The following is an 18,399-nucleotide window of genomic DNA, read 5'->3' on the forward strand; positions in this document are numbered from 1 at the left end:
GAAAGTGCGCACTACTGCTTGCTTTTGAATAAGCTGGGTGCGCTAAAGGGGGAAGGACATCACCTTTGGGACTGCAGTAGGACAGCACTTGTTGAGATTACATTACTTCTAGAGTAGAGAGCCTGTGCTCTTGGAATGTCGTGGACATAAGTACATCTGAGAGTGGTTTGAAAGGGGTGATCATAATCAAGGGATTAACCTAAATTCTCCTAGTGGAGACAGGTCACAAATTAAGTTGCAGCAACTTTTTCATTGTTTGGTGGGGTCATTATTAATGTAAAGGTAAATATAGCCTCCTAGAAAACCAAAATTCCCAGAATACTTCACTTTTGAGAAATTAGCTCAGTATTTTACAAATAGTTTAATATAGAGTAATTCAATTTTGTAAGAGGTGTTGGGAAACCATCCTGTTAGCTACCAACAGTTGGCAGCAGGAAAGTCTTTAAAGACAAATAGTATATGAATTCTTTGTTGTGTTTTTTTAATGTAAAGATTTATTTCCAAATTTGTATTTATTTTATACCTTTCAAGCATCTGTAGTGACTTCAAACGTATGAGGCCATTTCTACTTCTCCTTATCGGTTTGTTGCTAGGTAAGTGATATAGCTGGTTGCCATTTTCAACAGCCACATGAGGTCATGTCTGTTTCCATGCCAACAGATCCTCGTGGGAGAGTATTTTCAGTAAAAGCCCAGAGGTGGTGACTCCTTTGCAGCTCCAGTGTTGCCAGCGCCTGGTCGAGCTCTGTAAACAGTGCCTGCTAGTGGTTTACAAATACGCAGCTGACACAAGAGGATCACTCTCCGGCATTGGTACCGATTGGGGTAATTCCAGGTACTTGTTTACATTCCCTAGACCCTGTAAAAGTTTTACGTAAAGTAAAGCCACGATGCAGTTTGAAATTGAAAGTCTCTTTTTGTTTATATGGCTAGAGACAAAGCTAAAGACTGAAAATTCATCCATGCTGTTGTCTACAAAATACTTTTAATTTGCACAATCTTTACCTTTAAAGGATGAACCAGGACAGCAGTCACAAATCTGAAGGTGACAGAAATAACCTACACGGAAATGAGATTATTTGGCTTATATACTTTTGCTTTCAAAAGCCAAGTAAGAGCATCCAAAAATGGTAATAAATTTAACTTTTTTCCCCAATAGAGATATTTCAGCATTTATCCTTCAGCCTAATATAGTTGAGGGGATGCCTTCAGTTTAATTTTTATTGTTCGATATGTCTCCACTACTCCCTTGGTCACCAAACAAATCTGTGGGAGGTGAATTTTGTTAAGTTCCATTTAAACATTGAATTTTTATAAATAGTGTCCAGTTAAATTAGGTGGTTTTCCAAAACATGAAAATAATATTGTTTTTAAGCTGTAAAAATACACAGAGTAAACAAGAAGTATATTTTAGCACTTCTCAAGACAACTGTAGTTTCCATTTTAGTTAAAGGTGAATATGTGACTTTATTTTTAGTATGTGTAAGTTGTAGGACTACTCAGGAGAGAAGAGGGTAAACCATGACTTTGAAAAACTAAGTGGTAGTCATAAGATGATAGGATTCAACTAACAGTTGAATAGACAATGAGGAAAATGGAACCACCATAGCTTGGATTTTCTTTTTGAAACATATAGAAATTGATCTGTTTATTAAAAAGATCACAGGGGTATAATAAAGCTAACTTTCTAAAAAACTGACCTGCAACAGCAGAATGGCTTAGAATATTTTTCACAAGAAATATTGAGAGATGTTTTTTTAATCTTTGTTGTCTTGTGTTGGGTCATAATACTGTTGCAGTACCTTTAACCTATTTCAGCTTTCCTCCCAGAAACAGAAGCTGACTGATCACAACAATGCTAGAGGTCAAGTTATCCATTAATATTTAAAATATGTAAATACCAAAGCTATTCTACAGTTCTGATGGTTTGACTGAAACAAATTATTGAAATAAAACTTAGATTACTTTCATTAATATTTCCATATGATTCAAAAGAATGATGGCATCTCTGACACATTACAACATACAAATGAAGAGGCCTCTCTTTAAGGAGTGATACTTTGGGAGCATGATCAGGAAAACCTTGAATTCCAGTCTAGGAAGGATGGTTTCAAACTCTTTAATATCACTCTTGCAGTTACAGATTTCCTAGCCCATTTTCTGTGGAGGGATCTTGTAACTTTTGTGGGTGGGCCAAATAGAGTGAGTCTGGTTACTCTGGAGGAAGAAGTTGTACTTCACAGTTGCTTCAGACCTTCTTATTTTCTTTCCCATCTGGTAGTCAGAAGAGATATTCCTGACTCTGGAATCTTGAGTTCTGCACTTTTGATAAATGTCAGCATGACCCCAGTGTGCTGATTGTAAGCATTGTGGGAGAAGAGGGTCAGTGAACACACCCTTCACTCCTGCCCAAGTTCAGAATCATTTGAGAGAGAAGGGTAGGAGTCAAACATCTGATCATCAAAATGTAGCTTCATCACTGAGAAAAGTGACATTGAGGGACATGGTGTAGATGTGAGCCAAAGGACTTTTCTAATATTGAGTTCCAGAATTAAAGTTACCCATCCAGTCGAAGGCAGAGATGAATCAACCCAAACCTTCCACTATCACTGCCCCATAAGGTCTAGTTCCATTGCTCTTGGCAGGAGAGCAAATAAGAATGCATCCTTTCTGCAGATAAGCTGATCCAAAAAGAGAAAGGAGCTGAGCCAAGCGTGCCTGGTTCCTTCTTTTAAAGCTGTGAATCAGATAACTCCCTTCTGGTAAGAGGCCAGAAAGTTTACGTTGGTGGAAGTTCTTCTACCTGGAAACACAAGGAGGAAAGAGAAATAAACGTGTCCTCCTAATATCTAGCTATTAAAACCCAAGTCCATGTCATATTAATTTAAAAACGTGAAAAAAATGGCCATATCTTCTTTGCCTTGTAGATTAGAAACCTACAGCATTTCACTTTCTATGTAGAAGTCACTTAAGTTGATATTTATTAATAGATCGATAACTTTCATTTGTGAAGTATATCTAATAAAATGTAAATACAAGTTTATAAGTACATATACATTATAAATAAATATAAATATGCCTAATATAATTCATGTATGAGGTATACCTAAATACTTTATGAGGAGATATATATTTGGCTAATTTAGCTGTAAAATTAAGAGTATAGAGGTAACATAAGTCAGGTTTATGTACCATGTTTATCTTGACCAAAGATCTGCAGGTTATTTCTTCAGAGGCTTTAAAGTGTATATGGCACTTATTACATGGAAGAGAGTGGCCTTCAACCTTACAGTCTCAGAAAAATAATAACTTAATAGGCACATGAAGTGAAAAGCCATTTCTCAGAAGTAGACTCAAGAATTAAGTAAATAGAACTGATATATAAATCCAGATGGTCAAATATCTCTATCTATCTCTATCTCTATCTATCTCTATCTCTATATCTCCAGGGTACTAGAGTTCTTGGGACTAGCTCATTATTTTATTGTAGCTAGGTTACTTGGGAAACTCCGAGATCCCTCAATACTTTTCAGCCTCAGCATCTCCGTGTTTCTTTCATGTGCTGAGCTTCCATATAAGTTCATTTCACAAGGGGTTCCATGGCTAAAAAAATATTTTTGAAAACCACTGAGTTAGAACTTCTGCTTTTGGTAATAAAGCGCTAGGTATTTGGACAAATCCTCTCTCTGATGACAACTAGAAACATTTGCTTGAAGACATTAGAGAGTTAACCAAGTACTTGATAGTGAGTGCTTGTTAGTACTGAGTAGTGCTTTTGACAGACTCATGGGCCTAAGGGAAAAAGTAGGAGTTTGGGCCTGCCAAAGATGGGCGCCTTGGTAAACACCCTAGATTCCTACAAGTAATAATGTTCCAGATGTTTTACAAAGCAAAAGTTGACAGAATTACAAGGAAAAATAGACGAATCTACAACTATAGTGGGAGATTTTAATATATATATCTCAAAAAAAAATTAAAGATATGGAATATTTTTTTCTTTTGAGGAAGATTAGCCCTGATGTAACATCTGTTGCCAATCCTCCTCTGTTTTGCTGAGGAATATTGGCTCTGGGCTAACATCCATGCCCATCTTTCTCTGCTTATGGGACACCACCACTGTGTGGCTTGATAAGCGGTGCATAGGTCCACGCCAGTATCCGAACCTGCGAGCCCTGGGCTGCCGTAGTAAAGTGTGCGAACTTAACCTCTACACCGCTGGGCTGGCCCCAAGATATGGAATATTTTTAACAATATGATTAACAGATGTAATTGTCATATATAGAAGTAAATCCAATAACCTCAGAATACAATACACCAAGCACACCAGAAACTTTTTCTAAAGATCAATCATATAGCGGAATAATAAAACATATTTCAACAAATTTCAGAAGATTGAAATCATACAGAGTATTTTTTCTGACCACATGCCATTAAACTAGAAAACAATAACAAAATATAACCAGAAAATCCATATTTTGGAAGGATTAAAAATACAGTTTTAACTCATGAATCAAAGAAGAAATAATGATGTAAGAAAAATTTGTTGAACTGAGTGATAACAAAAATATTACAAATAAAAACTTGCTATTATAGAGATGTTTACAGACTTAAATGAACATATTAGGAAAGAGGAAAGGCAACAATTAAATGATCTAAGCAAAAGTGAAAAGAATCTAGGTGAAAAGTGACAAAATGACATTAAAATAAACCCAAAGAATACAGAAAAAGGAAATAATAAAAATGAGAGCAGAAATTAATTGTATAATGAAGCAAAGTGAATAACAAAGATTAACATGGCTAAAAGTGTGTTTTTGGAAAGACTGATAAAATTGATAAACAACTGGTAAAACTGATCAAGAATATAAAAGACAGATATAGTTAATGTCGAGAACAAAAATAGAGATATTACTACAGATCCTCCAAACATTGAAATTTTTATAAGAAAATGCGAACAATTTTGTGCTGATAAATTTTGTAATTTAGATTAAGTTAACAAGTTCCTGGAAAAACATATATTACCAAAAGGGACACAGGAAGATATAGAAAGTCCTAAATAGTCTTAGCTATTGAAGGAATTGAATCAATAATTAAAAGCCCTCCTACAAAGATAAGTCCAGATTCAGAAATCTTGACTATCTAATTCTATTAAACCCACCCAGAGAACAGAAAAAGAGGGAACATTTTCCAGTTTGTTTTGTAAGGCTACGGTAGTTTTGATACTAAAACTTGACCAGGACATTATGGCAAAGGATAATGACAGTTCGATCTCATTCCTGAACAGAGATGCAAAAATCTTAAATAAAATATTAGCAAAATGAACCTAGAAACTTTAAATAGGGTAATGTGTCATACCAACGTCTGTTTATTGCATCAATTTAAACGTGTAATGTAATTTTAACAGAATAAAAGATCATTTCAAAAGATACTGATAAATCATTTGATAGAATTCAATATACATTCATGCTTTGAAAAAATGCTTAACAGGCTAGAAACAAAAGGGAAATTCCTTAATCTAATAAAGGATAACTACAAAAACCTACAACAAATATACCTAATGGTGAAACGTTGAAGACTTTCCCTTTGAGATGAGGAACAAGACAAGATTGCCTGTTACTACCACTTCTATGTAGCATTGTACACGAGATCCTAGCTGGTTCAATGAGGCAAGCAAAACAAATAAAAGGCATAGATTTGTGGGAAAGAACTAAAGCTCATTACTAATGGATACGATTGTCTTCCTAGAATCTAAATAAATCTACAGATAAATTAAGTAAATTTAATAATTTTGATGAGATCAAGATTGAGATAAGAAAATCAACTGTATTTTTTTCTATATCAACAACAAACAGATAGACTATGAAATTTTACATATGATATTTTTCAATAGCATCAAAGAATAGTTAATACTTAGGAATAAATGTAACAAAAATGTGTAAAATCTTTATGCAGGAAAATGTAAAAAATGAAAAGATACACCTTTTCATAATTGGCATCAATATGAGCAATATGTCACTTCTCAAATAGTTCTGTATATCTATAAATTCACTCTAATCTTAATATAAATCCCAACAAATTTTTTTGGGGGTGCAGTATTTGACCAAACCTTGTTCTGACATTTATACAGAAAAGCAAAGGGCCAAGAACAGATAAGATACTCTTGAAATAGAACAATAAAATAATAAGTTTTATTAACTATACTGTACTAAGACTTATAATAAAGCTAACGTAATTTAAACTAGTGTAATATTGCCAAAAGGATTGACAAATAGACCAATGAAACGATTCAGAAAGGCCACAACTAGACCTAGGCATATATAGAGACTTGATTGTGACAAAAAGGGGTACACTTGATTTATGACAAATGGGAAAAGGAAGTTTGTTTAAACAAATGGTGTTGGGACAATTGAGTTTCCAAATAATAAAAACCAGAAACTTGACTTTACCCACACCATATACAAATCATTTCCAATGAATTGAGTATACAGATGTGAAAGGCAAAACTAAATTACCTTCAAGATTTCAGAAAGTAATATAGGAGAATATACTATTTTCATGACCTTGCAGTATAAAAGATTATAAAAACAGGACCAAAAAGTGAAGATCATAAATGAAAAGATGAATTTTACTGTATTAAGAACATGTGTTCTTCACAAGACCCCATTAAGAGGGTGAAAAAGCAAGCCACAGAATGGAAGAAGGTATTTGCAACCTATATAACCTATAAAAGGTTCTTATACAGACTAGATAAGAACTCCTACAAATTTCTAAGAAAAAACCAGAACACTCTATGGAAAAATGGGGAAGATACTTGAAGACGCCCTTCACAAAAGAGTTTTAGAAAAAGACCAATAAACATTTGAAAAAGTATTTAATAATCAGGGAAATGCAAAACCACAAAGGCACTGGATACCCATCACTGCATACCAAGAGCTGATGAGAATGTAGAGTAATGGGAAGTCTCTTACACTGCTGGTGATAGTGAAAATAGGTACCTTTTAAATACAGTTGAGCATTACATACTAAAGTCTAGTCTTTTCACGGCTATTCTGTTCTCAGTAATTTTCAGCAGAAATGTGTGCACATGTGCACAAGAATGGTCATAGTAGCATTTACTTATAATAGCTAAAATTTGGAAACAACCCAAATATCTATTCATGGAAGAATAGATACTTTTTTGGGTACTGTTCACAAAATGGAATATTATACAGCATTGAAAATGCACAAATTGCATGTGTACATAGCAACATGGAAGAGTCTCAAACATAAAGTTGAGTAAAAGAAGCCAGACCCAAAGGAACGCATACTTCATTCCATTTATTTTACAATACAAAACAGACAAAACTAAATTATGATGCTTATAGAATGTATAATTGGATGGTGAAAAAAGAGGTAATTACCATAAAAATCTAGACAGTGGGGAACTTTATGGGGAGGGAGAGTGCTGTAATACCGGGCTCTAGGGTGCAAGGAATGTTGTTATTTAACCTGGGTAGCAGTTATGGAAGGAATCACTTTATGCTATTCATTAAACTGCATGTTTATGTTTTATATGCTTTTTGAATGTGTGTTATACTTCATAATTAAAAAGTTTTAAAAATTGAGTGAAAACCACGGTACCACTGTGGCCTGAGGCTAAGATAGTTTGAGACATCTATCTCTGAACAGGGATGGTCTTGCTAGTGCTGCTGATGTTCATAACACATAAATAATAATATTTCACCCATGTGCACTATTTCATTGGCTCCATACTCTGTGAGCCAGGTATGGCAGAAACCATTGAAGTCTTTTCAGTGATGTGAAAACTGAGCCCTGAAAAGGTTGAATGGCTTATCCAAATCCACATTGCTAGCATATGGCAGAGGTGGGAGTTGAAACTAGGTCTTTTTTCCTCCCCCAAATCAAAGTTAAAACCATAAGGCAATGCACACCCCCTAGGGTGGCTATTATGAAAAAAATGCAGAATAATAAGTGTTGGTGAAGACTTTGAGAAGTTGGAACCCTCGTGGAAGCTGGTTCAGAATGTAAAATGATGTGGACACCATGGAAAACAATTTGACGGTTCCTCAAAAAGCTAAGTATCGAGTTACCATGTGACCCAGCAATTCTACTCCTACGTGTATACCAAAGAATTGAAAATAAGGATTCAGTTACTTGTACACCAATGTTCATAGCAACATTATTCACAATAGTCAAAAAGTAGAAACTACCCAAGTGTCCATCAGCAGATAAACGTATGTACAAAATGTGGTATATACATACAATGTAATATTATTCGGCCTATATAAAAAGGAGTGAAATTCTGATACATGCTATAACATAGATGAACCTCGAAAGCATGCTAAGTTAAATAAGCCAGACACAAAAGGACAAATATAGTATGATTCAACCTATATGAGGTATCTAGAATAGACAAATTCATAGAAACAGAGAGTAGAATCGAGGTTACCAGGGACTGGGAGGAGGAGGAAATGGGGAATTAGTGTTTAATGGATACAGAGTTTCTGTTTGGGGTGATAAAAAAGTTCTGGAACTAGACAGTGGTGATGGCTACACAACCATTGTAAATGTACTTAATGCACTGAATTGTATACTTAAAAGTGGTAAAACTAGTAAGTTTCATATTATATATATTTTACCACAATTAAAAACATTTTTAAAAACACAGGACAAATATTGTGATGAACTTTATTTACCTTGTGTTCCCCAAACCAAGAAGCTGAATTTATTCTGGGGGGGATCAGGGGTTCTGGTCTTCCTCCAGGAAGATCTCAAAAGATGGGTGTAGCTTAAGTTTTCAAGGCTAATTCCCTACCAGTCTTGAAATGCTTCATCTTCTAGATCCTCCACAGTCAGCAATAGATTGGTACATGACAGACCAACCAATTCTACATCACATAGGAATCAGACAAATGCATGTTTTATGTCTATATGATGGATGTGTGAAGATGTGCACACCTAGTCTCAGAGATAAGGAGTGAGAGTATGTGCCTGAAGCAAATAGGGTAATCTCAGGTATATTCTCTTTGGTATGAATTAGCTATGAGTTAGGTATTTTTTGTACATCAAGAGTAAGCTAGAATAAAGCTGTAAACTTTTCACATTTTTTGGTGCTTTAACACAAACTCTTTAGACAGTCTATAAGTCCACTTCCTAGAGATATTCTTCCTGCTAAAAAAATCAAATTATATTATTTAACTTCATTGCAAAGAATATTTCAAAAATAATCTTTGATGTTCAGCTAGTGTGGGATCTCCCAAGAGATATTAATGAAGATATTAAGGCAAATAATCCATTGTGTTTCCCTGTAATGCTTTAAAATACCCCACAGCACTTGCTTTAGGGAAGCAAAGTGTTTCTTCCAATGTGATTTCATAGGCTTTTTTTAGTTCATACTGAATCTGAGTTTCTTCTCAAGTCTTAAAAAAATTTCATTTTAGCTTTTTCTGCTTGTATTAAAAAGTTTAGATTTGTGGATGTGTAATATTTTGCTGCTTTCTAGGTTGTTTTAGACTTCATATTTCTGAAAAAAAAATGAGTATAATCACTGTATCCATAGTTTTAAAGTTGGGATTCATACACGGAAATGACGAGATAGCGTAGTTGCTGGGAGCACTGATTCTGGAGTGTGACCACAGGGATTCTAGTCCTGGCTCTGCCACTTACTAGCTCTGTGACTGTGGGCAAGGCATTTGACCCCCGTATGCCTCAGTGTATTCATCTGTAAGATGGAGCCTACAATAATATCTACCATATAGAATTATTATAACTAAATGAGTTAATATTTGTAAAGCAATTAGAGTAGTGCTAGGCACAAAGAAAACACTACTTACGTATGAAATAAAATAATATAAAATAGTGTAAGTTAGCTGTAACCCTGGACTTTGTGCTTTTATTTTTTGTCTGTGAAATGGAGATCTTAAACTCAAAAAGATATGTGAATGTTATTATAATGTCAATAGTAACAATTTCTTGAAAATTCTTCAAAAGAAAGTTGGCAGAAGTCACTGTTTACTATGATAATTATCAATGTAATCAGAATACATTTTCAACAGAAGATAGAATAACTCTCAACTAATACAAAATAGTGGGTTTTGATCAAACACCTTATTTTCTTTTGCAGCTTTGCCCTAGATAGGAAGGGTGGCCTTTTCATGGCAGAAGATGTCAGATTAATCATCATGACTCCACTAGCTCTTGACATAATAATTAATCCATATAAATTACCCAAGTGATATTAAGAAAATAATTTATATAATCTGTGATGTGAGAAATCAGTTGTTTCATTATTCATCACCCATTGTGCAATTTTGATTTAATTTGGTTTGTTGTATATTATTTTACTGCTCTATTAACTTAATGATTAGAGCAATTATTTATAGTTTGTGATATTAGGTAATAGATTTAGAAGAGATTATTAGATAATTCATGATGAAATGATGTTTATGAATACTATGGAGAATTCTGCCATTTTAAACTGAATGCTGTATGCAGTTTGATCATAATGAATTCATATTCTTCTATAAAATTCATATAACACAACTATAAATTTAATTTTCCATTGACATAGAGATTAGTAATCAACATTATTTAATATAGAATTGGTAGTTAATAGTACCCTTGGCTCTCAATTTCTTTGTGTATCTATGGAAGTATAATACTGTTGCTGGAAGATTCTAATGTCAAGTGAAGAAAGCAAATGATCTGATGGTCTACTTTTGTTTGTTTTTTCAAGACAACCTCTAATTATAAATCTTCTATTGCTACTTCTGCTCTTGGAAATTTCTTATAGATATCTTTGTCCTTACTTTATCGAATGTCCTTCTCATCATTACCAGGACTTATATTTTTTAATAGTGATGTTTATTTGAATTTGCTCATGTGGATTTCCTTGATCATTTCTCTCTAGACATATAGATTGGACTAGCCTAATGCTAACCAAAGGTTTTCCAGAGGAAAACAGATTATAGAGGTGCACACTCTTATTTGAAATTCCTAATTCCTAAAGCTCTGAAAACTAAAACTAAAAAAAAAGTAACCCATCTATTGGTACATCTGATCTGAATTGATATGAAGTTATTTATAGTTTTATCCAACTTATTGTGAATATTCATACATTTCACTACAGAAATGTTAATGGTTTGTTTACAGAATGCTGCTCCAAGGCCCTGATGGAGATGTATTATATATTGTATTTACATTATATTGTCCTAAAATCGGGAAAATTCATGTATTCTGAAATACATTTGGCTGCAAGTGTTGCATGCGACCTGTAATCATGATTGTTTTTGGTGTTCTGTAATTATAAGAACTGTGTGGTCTACGAATATAAAACATAATCTAGTTATGAATGTTAGTCCTTAACTTCTTCTTTTAGATTACCTATAGTCATAATACATCAATGAAATATTATTAAATTATAATGAATGGTTCCAACATCCTTGAAACAAATAATTACTTTAGTGTGACTAGTCAAATTCTCATAGCACATGTTTTTAAAAAAATATTTGGCTGGATCCACACATTATTTACAGAGATTTATGATGAATTCCAAATTAACGTGAATCATGTAAGCAGTTTCCTAACGGTGAGTACAAGGGCTCTTTATGGGATGTCTTGGGATACTAAGATCATATGTTGCATCTGTATTCAACTCTTTGGGTGAAGCTTTATGACCCTCTCCCCACCTGCCCCCTCAATCTGGGAGAGGAAATCTTTTAATGTGGATTGCATTGTTGTTATAGTATCATTTCTCATGTAGGATATATAAATCACTACTTACATAATACTTTCATGAGAGATACTAATCCTAATTTGTTTGTAAAGGTCTAATTTTTTAACTATCATTTTTAGGTATTTACTACCAGGGAGTACACAATTCTTCATGAGAACACCAACCTACAACTTGAAATACAGTTCACCTGGAATGACTCGCTCCAACGTTTTGTTTACATCCCGATATGGCCATTTGTGAAACAGAAAGGGAAGATCGCCATGGGTTATGCATAATAGCAATTCATTTTTCCCCCAATTTAAACATGCAAAGAAAGTGACCATTAAGTGCTGTTTTATGTATATATGACATGTATATGTGTGAAATATATTCACACATGCACTCAAATAACATATATATTTATTATAATATATGAGAGAAGAATTAGCAGAAAACTGGATATAAGACTTAACCTTTCTGGAAATGTAATAAACCATGTTAAAATTGTTTACACAAATATGTGAATGTCTAGAATTTGCTAGGTTTATAATTAATACCTTCCTACTAGAAACGTTATTTTTGCTGCAGAGTATATAAAACAGAATTGATCTTGAGGATCCCATTACAGTGTTAAATTATTTTTTAGATGACACGTCTTTTGATTTGAAAAAGCAGTAATAGTAAATTACCTTATTAATTCTCCTATCTAGTAGCCATTTAAAATTACAAAAATTTAGAAGCCTGGTGTTGCTTGATGATAGGATTAAGTATAAAATTGCTTTATCGTTTCTGTAGCACACTGTTAAGTGCTATAAAAACCCCAACTTGAGTCTCCAACATTTTTATTCCTCTATGTGGAAATTTAGCTACTTGTGATAATGTACATTTTCAGTAAGGATCTAGTAAGATCATATTATAATCTAAGATGGAAGACAATCCAGTGGGTTAAAAATAAACAGAACAAACTAGCTTTTATTTTTACTCTTCATTGGGAGTCACATAAAGGAACAGAAAATGATGGTAATGACAAAATCTTTCCATATGATTTTTGTGTCTCATACCACTCACTTTTATTTGGAAAGTATATCTCTGATGGGTACATATGATCAAATACAATTTCTTCTGTTCTTCAGAAGTAGAAGAGCTGATATTTCAAAGTTATTTCGGTGTTACAGGATAATGTGTCACACTTATTTTATAAGTCTCTCAATGTTGAGACGAACTTACATTGCGAAGTCTAACACAGAGTTTCACATTGCACCATAGAAAATAATCTAAGTTATTGCACATGGAAGATTCTGATTACTAGATATTATTAGTCATGGATGTTCCCTTGATTGCCAGATATTATTAGTCATGGATGTTCCCTTGATTATTTTTTAAAATCAAAATAGAGTATGAAGTTTTCTTCTTGTCCAAAGTTATTATGCATACTTTTCATAGCAGTTTGCTTCCTTTTCTTGCTTACAGTTTCCAAAACAATGAATGAGCTTTCAGTTTTCCATAGAAATATAAACAGCACCATGGAAATCCTTAGAAATTGCAAGATTCACCTTTTAGAAGTTTATTTAAACTTCTCCCAATAGTTTTATTTTCTCACAGATGCTAATTATTTGCAAAATTCATGAATGTTTTACCTCTTTTTACTACCCTAGAAGCTATTTCCAGTAAATCAAGAAATAGCCCCAAAGCAGGGGAACTGAGAGAGGCAAACTGGCCTGGTTTAATTCACAAGCTGGATAATTGGCAACCCAAAGTAGTAAATTAGGTGTATTTTGCTTTTAAAGCCATATTCTGAGGCTGCGTTAGGCTAAAATAGGTTCTTTCCTAAATTACCGCTAGCAACTTGATTCTTTACGGCCTCCTAACACCCATGTGCCACTGGATGCTTTTCCTTGTGAGATGCATCACAAAGAAGACTTTGTTATTGTTTTTTGGAAATAGAATAAGGATGTCAGGGCAAAGGAAATTACAGTGTAGCTCTGAGTGTTTATGACTCCATTTTGTGAATTCTTAAATATATTATAGATTTCTTAGGATAAATAATGCAAAAATTCATCTATTACAAAATTATGGGAATAATCAGCAAGCAAGTCTTTTCATGGAGAACTTTTAGTCATTTTTCTTTTAAATTCCTGATTTGTCCATGAATGAGACACAATTTCAAGTGTCTGGTATGGGATATCAACCCAGTTCATTGGCCACTACTTACGTTTGCTTAATTCAAAATGGTTATTAATTTTCTAGAGTGGGTGGTTTGGAAATTCTGTCCTTAATTGTACAAGAGTGAAATTTTTATTAAAAATACAAAAGAAGAATGTCCAACATGTCTCCTGCAGGGAAAGAAAACACAAAAATTTTAAAAATCAAGAGTAAATTTAAATGTATGAAACTACCCAACTAATTGATGAACAAATTTCATTTCTCTAGCTACTAAAGTCTGGCCTTTTTTGAGTACTAGTATTTTATTGCCCACATTTGCCTATTTATACTGATCTAGTCTGATACGATGAAGTTGTGAATAAAAGCCATGTGCTGATTATTTATATATACTACCTGGTATGCTGTGGACTATGGTTGCTGTAGTGCTTATTCCCTAATGAGAAACTAAGAAGAGAAGATATAGTAATAAACCATGGAAGTCTCTAGAGGCCATAGAAATGTTTTAGAGGTATAAAATATTCCTTAGTTTTTATTATAAATTTTTTATTCATAGGTTTAAAGTCATAGTGCGTACGGGTCTGACTTTCTCTTTTAGGAGAGAAAATAACTTTATCTGAAAAAGTCCAGAAACTATTCCGTCTTACCAGGAGTTTTTAATAGGGAATTGGGTTTACTTACGATGAAAGCATATTTTCATTCTGTTATTAAAAAAACATATCCCTGCTCATTGTGTAAATCTAAGATTGGAATGATTTCCTGAATTGTGTAAAAAGCAACCTTTTTATTTTAAATCATCATCTATGAACATAGCATGAGACTGTAGATTAGTTTTCACTTTAATAATCCAGCATTGTAGTTAGGTACCATTTGCTTTATGTAATCTGTTAAGGAACTATTGTGATTCATGTTATGATTATTTTTACTAGTAACAAATTTTATTTTACTAGCATTTCTTTTACCTTGCATGTATAAAAATGAAATTATAACAGGATCAAATATGGAAATGACAGTGGTAACCTCTGCCACATGTAAAGATCTATACTATTTTTTTCATATGTCTAAATTAGGTCTAAATATACAAAAGTTTTCTACTAATTCCGCCTCCCTAAAACTAAAATGAACGAAACTCAAACAAACAAAAACCCCAACCTTCTTTTCATCTAATACTTCCACACAGCTACATGATAGTGGCTTCTAGACATCAAGAAAAGGATTCCTGGGGCCGGCCCCGTGGCTTAGCGGTTAAGTGCGCGCGCTCCGCTGCTGGCGGCCCGGGTTCGGATCCCGGGCGCGCACCGACACACCGCTTCTCCGGCCATGCTGAGGCCGCGTCCCACATACAGCAACTAGAAGGATGTGCAACTATGACATACAACTATCTACTGGGGCTTCGGGGGGAAAAATAAATAAATAAGAAAAGGATTTCATGCTAATTCTCTTTTAGTTTAGGAAGCATATGATTAAGAATTTTGTCATCTAACTTGAAATTTCACATATTTTAATATAAATTGATCTAAATGTTTTCTTTAGCACGTCAAAGCCATTCCACTTAAAAATTCTCTTTAAATCTAAACAGATACATTACTTGACCTTTTCTAAAGTACTATAAAATTGGTAGTTATATAAACTCTATTATTTGTAGTTTTCTATAATGCACTGATTCATTTTTAAATATATATTCTTTAAAAAATAATAATAGCAAATACCTCAAAAAGAGTGACAGAATATACCTTTCTTTTTTGTTCTGTAATGCTAATTTACATTTTGAGTCTTAGTTTACTTGGTTCTAAGGGTTAAACAATAAAAAGTGTAACTACAATTAGTTGTGTTCCTGTGACCTGATGATTTTTAAAAATTTGCTTTTCTCTTTGAATTGAGAAATTTAAGATTTCAAGGACTGAATTAGTTATCTAAATACTTTGGGCTAATGTTACTTATGAATAAATTAAAAATTTGGAAATATATTCATGATAAAAATTTTGTACCTTACACTGCTTTTTCTTTCTTTTCTTCTGCTTTTTTTTAAAGTTCCCTTTGAAGTTTTGACCTTTGCATGCACAAAGTCAAGAAAAGAGAAATTCTGCCTTTTAAAAATTGGTTTTCCTTACATTTTATAGTGGTGTATTTTTGCCTCAGCAATAATAAAACTTAGATAAAATGTGTTATTGGATCAAGTTCAGTTTGTCTGCTGAGATTTTTAAGAACCAGGTTGAAGTCACTATGCCTAAAAAGCATTAATTGTCTGTATTCATATGAACCAAATTCATGGCTACAAATAATAATCTTGCAACCAAAAATTGGTATATTAAAACTTATTGCACACTTTGAGATTGCTGCCCTTTTTGGTGTTTTTTTTGCCTTCTCATCAATAGGTATATGGCGTATTGAAGGAAAACTATTCAGGTAACATATTCTGCATTAACTGGGCTATATTATCTAAGAAGAGCTACATAAAGCTTTTCATTTATTCCCACCTACTAACTTGAAAACTATTGGTAAAATCATCATACGATAGACTAATATTTTCTACGTTAGTAAGACTTACCTTACAAAAGTAATCAGATAATGCTGATATTTCTCTTTAAAAGGCTAATGACAGTTCTTGGTACTGAGCTGGTTGGTTCCTACAATAACTACTGTACCTGCTACTATATTGAATATTATTAGATTTGCTGAAGATTCTGGGTTTGAAGATTAGCTGGAAAGCAATAGATTTGCTACCATGAATCATGACTCAGATTATCCCCATGTGCTTTACTACCTGTATATGAATGCAAATGTTGTTACAGAAAATATGCTTGAAATGTCAATACAATGTGCAATTAGTATTGCATTGTTATGCTTCAGCTTGTGGTATCTGTATGGTGAATTTATTTCAGTTACTCAGATATGTACTATAATAAACAATGTTTAACATAAGAAAGCTACAATATGTCATCAAATGGTTATTTCTGTTTTGCACACACACACTGTTTTTAGTAGTAGAAGAGATTGGCTCTCAATTAAGTTTTCAAGGTGATGAAATATATTTTCACAGTAATTTTCGTCTGTTGTACAGACAGCGATGGCGCCGTGGAGTAACTTTACCTGCTATTAAAGTCAGGTTGAGTAAATGAAATTGGTGTCAATTCCTCTCTTAGTTAGCTGGAAGGCAGACTGTTCTAAAATTTAGAAATGACACTTTTTTACCTTTCTAGCATCATTGATTATAACAACAGTATTGCTAATCTGAATAGAGTTATAGCAGCATCTCAGCTATGAAGTTCATTTTTTTCAGGAATTTATAATTTTATCATTGTTAAAACATCACACTAATCCTCAATAAGAAGCATAGTCTAGTCTTATTGCCATTCATACTATTGTTCCTTAAGATGATTATATATAAAGCAATTAGAATATTTTTTCTCTAGAACAAGGAAGCGCTTTGGATAAAAATCCTATCATGTTGCTCAAGATGATTATATACAAAAAAATTAGGATATTTTTTCTTTAAAGAAAGGAAGCACTTTGGATAAAAATCCTATCATGTTGCAGGAACTTTAACCTATATATGCCTTACTTTTTGGAATCAACAACCAAATAGTATAAATGTTGACTTTTAAAAATGAGGCTAATGTGGGTAGTTTGGAATCTCCTTATTTTATCAAATAATTTGCTATATATATAATTTCATTCAATCAAATGACTAAAAATCTTTTAAAATTATAAAATAAATCATCCTGAAATAATTTCAAGTATTAGAAAACTTCATATAGTGCAAAATTAACATTTAGCTCTTTTGTAGAGAGTAAGATAATAGATCTTTAAACGAATTTGGAGAGAGTTATCTCAATGATTATTCATGTTCTTATAGAATATGATGACGACAATGCTCCTCACCATGGTCAGGTAAATTTGGAAAACATTGGGTGTAAAAATTGGAATGTGTTTCTCTACTTTCAGGACCTCTCAGAGACTTCAGTATTCTAAGATGCTTTGAGAGTCTCCAGCAAGGGAGGAGAACATGCATCAGTTCCTAAATTAATTTCACTCTGGTACCTTTTATTGAAATATATCTCCCAGGGCCAGTCTTCTATTGACCAAGCTTTGGAAAACACCAGACTAAACCAATTCATTTACTAGTAATCAATGTATTTATTTAATCATTTATTTATCAAATATACACCGGTGGTATGATTATGAACCCTAACAAATCTAGTGCCAGAATTTACTTGCACTTGTCACTTGAGGATTTGGTGATTTCCAGAGGAATATTTGAACCATGGTTTCGAAAAGGATGGCTTGACCCAGGAAGGAGGGCTATAGATAAATAGCCTTAATTGTAAACATGATTTATGTTAGACATTTGCAACGTAATTGTGATATGCAAAGTAATATAAAGTACTTAAGAATGTGGTCAGAATGTGGTCCAAGCTCTTATGAAAAGATGTTAATGATTTATTGGGTCTAATGTGATAAAAGTTTGTCTTCAGTGAGAGCCTAATGTCACCCATCAGCAGATGATAAGAGCTTTGTATACACACAGTG

The 18,399-nt window shown here is 33.2% G+C and overlaps 1 protein-coding gene across 6 annotated transcripts in view; it reads left to right on the forward strand.

The window, feature by feature from the left end:
• The window catches only part of TTLL7 (tubulin tyrosine ligase like 7), a 136,853-nt gene extending 120,020 nt beyond the window's left edge, over positions 1-16,833 (forward strand). For 5 of the 6 annotated variants that reach the window (XM_087448412.1, XM_087448397.1, XM_087448390.1 and 2 more), the window contains 3 exons: positions 661-834; positions 1,013-1,129; positions 11,850-16,833. In XM_087448412.1, the coding sequence (XP_087304538.1) occupies positions 661-834; positions 1,013-1,129; positions 11,850-11,970 (412 nt within the window). In that variant the 3' untranslated portion in view covers positions 11,971-16,833. The remainder of the gene's footprint in view (positions 1-660; positions 835-1,012; positions 1,130-11,849) is intronic. The other variant, XM_014788325.2, reaches the window with a different exon arrangement.
• The last annotated feature ends 1,566 nt before the right edge of the window (positions 16,834-18,399 follow it).

The sequence above is a fragment of the Ceratotherium simum genome, chromosome 2, assembly GCF_057802395.1.
Source record: "Ceratotherium simum simum isolate JZ-2026a chromosome 2, ASM5780239v1, whole genome shotgun sequence".
Lineage (NCBI taxonomy): Eukaryota > Metazoa > Chordata > Mammalia > Perissodactyla > Rhinocerotidae > Ceratotherium > Ceratotherium simum.